At 38.6% G+C, this 6,560-nt stretch overlaps 1 protein-coding gene across 1 annotated transcript; it reads left to right on the top strand.

Moving 5' to 3' along the window:
• The first annotated feature begins 1,760 nt into the window (after positions 1–1,760).
• On the top strand, positions 1,761–6,199 carry LOC143757077 (N-acetyllactosaminide beta-1,3-N-acetylglucosaminyltransferase 2-like). Its single transcript, XM_077248066.1, has 2 exons — positions 1,761–1,847; positions 4,683–6,199. The coding sequence occupies exon 2, from the start codon at positions 4,686–4,688 to the stop codon at positions 6,036–6,038; it is 1,353 nt and encodes a 450-aa protein (XP_077104181.1). The 5' UTR covers positions 1,761–1,847; positions 4,683–4,685; the 3' UTR covers positions 6,039–6,199.
• The last annotated feature ends 361 nt before the right edge of the window (positions 6,200–6,560 follow it).

Genomic DNA, 6,560 nt, shown 5'->3' with positions numbered 1-6,560 from the left:
ATATGAGTTTTTTCCCGTTAAAATGTTTATTTTTAGTTTTATTTTGCATTTATTTATTTTTTTAACTTAAATTAGTTTTAATAAAATAAACGTATAATAATTATGTATTAAAATTAAAAATATATTTATAATAAGTTTATTATTAAAAAAAATGTAGGCCTATCCTAAATTATAGGCTAGCTTACTACACTTTATGATAAATAATTGTATTCTGTAAATTTATACTTTATAATGAAATGATTTTATATCTAATATACCCCTTACAAAAATGTACCATGATATTCATAGTTTCAGCCAAAATACCATATTTACTAAAGTTATTGTTTCTACAACCAGTGGCGGAGACAGGATATTCACAGGCAGGGGCCAGTAACCATTAACCAGTAGGCTAACCAATCTAGGGCGGCTCTGACATTTTTCAACCTAAAATTTGACTACAAAGTACTGGACCGTTTTAACACGAGTACAATTAATATGTAGTCTACTCAATCGTAATTGAGATGGTGGTAATATGATCAAGTAATACTGAATGAATTTGACCAGTTGTGTAGCCTTCGCTAGGCCTACAACATAGAACGCAAGCAAGTTTACAAATAAGAGATTTACTTACTAGTCCATCAACAAGAATGCCAGGTCAGCATCGCTGTTGCGTCCAATGCTGCTTTCCAGCTCTCGCCAACGAGTGAAAGCCTGACCGAAGGGGACTCTTGTCCGGTTCCTCACGCGGTCAGATTCTCGTTTCGGAAGTAAAATAATAACAAATGCTTTTGAAACAAAAAAGCTTGTTGAATTGCACTAGCCTACTTGAAAAAATATTATTTGCATTAACCCTGCTTGCATTTTTATGCATTCAACATATTTTAAGCATATATTTAAGCTGTGAATATTTCAATTCAAATCATTTCACACACATTTTCATGATAAAAATTCAATAATCCATAGGCCTAGGCTACTATTCACCTTTCAAATTTCACTTCCAAAATATTCATTATTTTTAAAAATACAACGTATAATATTCAGCAGGCAATTTTTGGTCCATTTTATTTCGCTTTACAAATTCGCTTGCACAAATTCAGTGGTTCAAATAGAGTGCAGAAGTTATGACGTCACTTTGTAGGCCAAAACGCGGAAGTGAGTTCCCTCCTGTTCCCTCGCCCTAAAGTCTATGGGTTTTTTGAATGGGTTTCTGTTAAATCGCCTGAAATAAGATCTGTGGTTAACAAAGGCTCTAAATATTTTCACGTTTTGATCTATGACATAAAACACACCAGGTATACATTTTGGATTAACTTGTAAAGATTATCTTGATAGACAAAACGTGTAAGGGTCACAACTCTTTGTTGAACACAGATCTTATTTTTTGCGATTTTCCAAAAGGCTATGGGGAAAAACATAGCTTTTCGATCGAAGGAAACCCATGCGCCGCTAACTTCCGAGTTGTCCTAAAAAGTGACGTCATAACTTCGGAACTCTATTCGACAGAAAATTCAACGTTTCACATCCGTGAACGGCAGGAATATCAGTAGATTGTCGATTGACAATCTCAATTGCTGTTAGTCGACCTCACCAGCAGTGCAAGCGGCTGTTGACGAAGAAAACTAAAGAGCAACGGATGAGAGAGTCATTCATTCATAAAAACGGATTTACAGAAATGGAGCAAGCGGTAAAGTATTTGTGATGATTATCAGATATGGGAAAGCTGATAAAGACACAAAAGCTGTGTTAATATTTAAATCTTCACAGTTATTTTTGCAGATGTAAGCAGCTTTTTCTATCATGAACGAGATTATAATGGTATTCCCCGATGCTGATGTAGGCTACAGATAGCCTACAACATTAAATCTGAGGTAGTAGATATATTTCTCTCGGTTGTTTAGTTTTCTTAACTTTATATTGTGGTGATGTGCTGCAGTACTAGTGTTTCCCTCAATATGTCATTCTCCAGGATTCCCCTGTGGTCAGGACACTTAAGGATTAATAGACTAAAACTAAGGGTGGCACGGTTCACAAAACCCACGGTTCGGTTCGTATCACGGTTTTAGGGTCACGGTTTTCGGTTCTGTACGGTTCTTGTTGTTATTTTTTCTTTTAATCTTTAACACTCCAGAAATGTACTTCGAGCATATGGTATAGGCTATAGCTTAATTATCCACAATTCAGGATACAGTATTAAAAAAAATTATATTATGTAATCATGCACAAACTGAATTTGATTTGACTTTGAGCACATTATTGAGACCATCTCTGAGGAAAGTTAGGTGACATTTTGATACAGCAAGAGAGAAGACATTGATGAAATGCTTTTGTTTATTTGGCAAAAAAGGAGAGTGTGTATTGCTATCTCTACAGGGACTTATGTGCATTTTTAGCACACAAAGATTAAAATTAACTTGCATTTATCAAACTGTCAACGTCAGTGTAGCTCTAAGAAAATGTTTATCTTTTAAAAGAAAAGGAGAGAAACTCTTAAAGCACTATCTTTTAAATAAGTCAAAATATGTTACACATAATTGCCTATAATGAGGCTATAACAATAGCAAAGGCATAATCATAAAGTGAAACATAAGTTCAACCTCAACACAAAAACAGTATCAACAATGCTTCTATTCCCTGAGAGTGAGGATAAATTTTTTCACTTGAAATTAAAGTGCAGTATTTGGAAACATATGACAAGCGAACCGAACGGTTCGGATGTTTTTTCATGTACCGTGCCACCCCTAACTAATACAGTAATAAAAAAGACCAAACTCACACCTTATTGGGGATGTAGGCTATAGCCTACCAGATATAGGACCAGGCAAGTGGACTCAGAATATGAACGTATAACGTGCAAAGTTTCACGCTGAGCAATTCCCAGTGAAATACTAGCATAAAGTTGGCTTGACATTGGATATCGACATTCGCACATTTAGGGACAATGTGTCAAAATACATCTGCGGAAGCAAGCAGCACAAAAAAGCCAAAATGTAAATTGTTGTATGCACTTTATAGATCACTAAATGTGATCTATTTTAATTTGCACTTTACCAACTAGCACAAAATTGGCACATATTTTCTAGTACAAATGCACAGTGCTCACATTTCTTGTGCATTAAAATTAAATATAAAAATACTTCTCAATTTGTGACTCATTGTTCTCTTATTGCAGTATATTTTAGCCCATACATTTGAGAGACATGTTCTTAAAGCAGCACTATGCAGTTTTTTTAGCTTAACTGAACAGCTTCAGAGTTATTGGAATGGTTATATGACTCTTTTCGGGTTGAATGGTGGTCGTCTCGCCCCCCTCTGGTGCCTGTGAGTGGAAAAACCGCACTTGCAACTTTGGGCCGGCGGTCCGCCTCAGCGTCAGGAAGTATCAGGTGATTTCAGCTCTCGCGATGTAACGAATTGCTTTACGGCACTGCACACATTACACGCATACACCGCCCTATCCAGGATCCGGCTAGCTATAAGAACAACTATCGTCATGGCTAAACCGGCATATAAGAAGCAGAAAGCTAGGAAAGCATTGTCGGAGGAACAGAGAAAGCGGAAACGGCAGACTGACCAAGCGAGGAGTCAGACACGAGTAAACATCGGACCTGCGTTTTCAGAATGGAGAAAAAAACGAAGAAGGCGCGGTCGGAAGAGTCTAGAAAAAGGTAACGAGAATCTGACAGCGCGAGGCACCGGACTAGAGTCCTACTCGCTCAGGCTTTCACCGTTAAAGTTGATTCCTGCGATTATCATGAGAACAGTTGTCAATATCTCACATAATTATCAGGACATAAATAAGCCTACACGTTTTCAATAGTGTAAATGAGCGCAATTTGCAAACTATTAGGATAAATTGCAATAATCATGTCTACCAACATCATAATAACGGACATTGTTATTAAATAATGCGACGTACATGATGTAACTTTATTGATGTCATCTGGCATTTAGGCTCAGGTTAGCCTAACGCGGTAGGCTACTTTATTATTATAAAGTGGAGAGGCCGTGAGTGCAGATCATAGACTGTCACGCTCTGCGTGAGTTGTATTTACGCCAGTAACGTTAAATACAAGTACTCTACAGCGACAAAAACGGAATTCCTGCATAATGCTGCTTTAAATGTGACGGAGATGTAAGAAACACATACATGAAACGTTTATATGCTGCTTTAATCACCTCCACATTTAATCATGTTGTATTAAAGGCAGGGTAGGCGATTTGTTCCAGAAACGTTTTTTGTTATGCTGGTTAAAAGTTTCTTCACATCCTGACAGCAAATTAAGTGGTCTAAATGGATTTATATTTATATAATTCGGCTGTGAAAGGCGTCGGACCATACAATGTTCATCCAAATCATTGAATGCGGTCAGAATGCAATCATACAATGTTCTATTTGCCTGTCAAAGTATGTATTTCCATACCTCCGCGTACACTGCACGTCATCAGCGCATTTCATGCTATGTAGAGTTAAGCAGAAAGTATACTTTGTTTTCTTTATGTGTGTGTGTGTTTTTATAGCTAGTAACAATAACTGTGGTATTTTGGTAGAAACTTTGGAGTTTCCATGTTGATTTTTTGTTGATTTTTATTAAAGTCTGAGTAATCTTGTTAAATAATACTAGTGACACCTGTGTTGACAGTCTGAGTCATTGATATATCAAAAATTTGATGGTCCGTTTAACTTAAAATGTTATTTTCCTCAGTATATGGCTTCATGTCTGTGTCGATACCGCCGGAGGATCCTGTTCTTCTGTTCGCCATGCATACTGCTGCTCCCAATCTACATCTATGTCTCGACTTCACTGATCTATGTCATGAAACACGGTGCACCTGGTGTTCCTCCTGTGCTGCAGACACACTTTACTGCCAGTGGTCTCAAATTCTCCGGAGATCTTGCTCCCCATCCTGTGAAAGCCTTCTGGAGAAGCGAGCTAAACAGTGGAGCACAATGGAACATCATCCAGTATATGACGGATACCCAGCATAACCCCATCCTAAAACCTCGTCTGGCTGCAAACCCACCTGGTATTTCTTACAAAACAGAAAGGTCCAGAAGAAGTGGGAATGGATGCTCTCCAGATTATGAGATTAGCAATACAATGCCAGATTTCTTCAATCTACCAACGCAGATGAAAGATTTTGTGACCAGCATGCACTGTCGAGAATATCCGCTGATCATAGATGCTTTAGATGTTTGTGATGGTGGTCCACTAGCAAAGAAACGGGCACCAACGTTGCTCCTGGCCATCAAAACTCAGCCTGCGGATTTTGTGAACAGAGAAGCGATAAGAGAAACTTGGGGGTGTTCAGGAAGAATAAAAAGCCGAGGTGGGCGGCAAAGGCTTGTTCGCAGGGTCTTCCTTCTGGGGAAGTCCAAAGACTTGCATATTGAAGAGAAATTGCAATTAGAGAGTGATACATATGGTGACATCATCCAATGGGAATTCATGGACACGTTTTTTAACCTCACCCTGAAGGATGTGCTGTTCTGGGATTGGTTCTCAAGGCGATGCACACATGCCCGTTTCATTTTTAAAGGTGATGATGATATCTTTGTGAGGACACCTGCTCTCCTAGACTATCTGCTGGCTGAGGAGGCAAATGGATTCAGGTCAAATAAAATGGAGGCGTTTGTTGTGGGGGACGTGATAAACAGTGCAGCACCTGTGCGCTCTAATGGGAGTAAGTACTACATTCCAGAGAGCTTCTTTAAGGGGGTGTACCCATCATACCCTGGTGGAGGGGGGGTGGTTTACTCTGGTTCTCTGGCCCATAGGCTTTTGGAGGTGTCACAAAAGGTTCACCTGTTCCCCATTGATGATGTCTACCTGGGCATGTGTCTTCAGAGACTGGGAGTGTACCCTATCCACCACCCTGCCTTCCTCACCTTTGACTTTCCCAAGGATGAGCCCAAGGAACCCTGTGCGTATCACACCATCCTCCTGGTGCACAAGCGTAGCCCAGCTGAGATGTTCCAACTTTGGACCGAAACGTCGATGCCCAGTTCTGAATGCAGAAATGCAACCCTGAGAGTCAAAACTAGAGTTGAGTTCAGATGACAGAAGCCAGATCTCAACAAGTTTTTTTTAGTCAAAGCTAGTTCTAACTTTTTCCGAACACTTGAAAAACATGTTATGCATTGCACTGTCTTTTGTATAAACTATTGTAATTTTGAATCTTTTTAACACATTTAAGTTGTGATAAAATAGACGTAGTGGCAGATATTTTCTTCCTTATTGTGCCGGGAAGAGAATTTTGCATTTCATTTGAAGATCAAGTTTTTGTTGAATGATATGTCTTTATAATAATATACTTTCAGGGGAACAACATTCTTCTTTGACAGAATTTTTTAAAGAGTTGCACCAGGGATGCAACCAAATGTTCAATTTTAGAGGAGACTGAAGGTAAAATTTTACCAACTGGCCTTTGAAAAAACCTATATTGATCAACAACTAATATCAGAGAGTATGAGTCCTCTTCTGTGTCTGTTTGGTTACAGGCCTGGATCATATCATGAGGAGTCATTTGTTCCATGATATTTAGAGATAAAACTGCTTGGAAAGTGCAATAAAGTCCTCAGC

Source organism: Siphateles boraxobius, unplaced genomic scaffold (assembly GCF_051911475.1).
Source record: "Siphateles boraxobius isolate OS27281-9 unplaced genomic scaffold, OSU_SipBor_1 3, whole genome shotgun sequence".
In the NCBI taxonomy this organism is placed as follows: Eukaryota; Metazoa; Chordata; class Actinopteri; order Cypriniformes; family Leuciscidae; genus Siphateles; species Siphateles boraxobius.
Note: the sequence above shows the minus strand (reverse complement) of the source record. Positions and strands in the feature narration are given on the sequence as shown.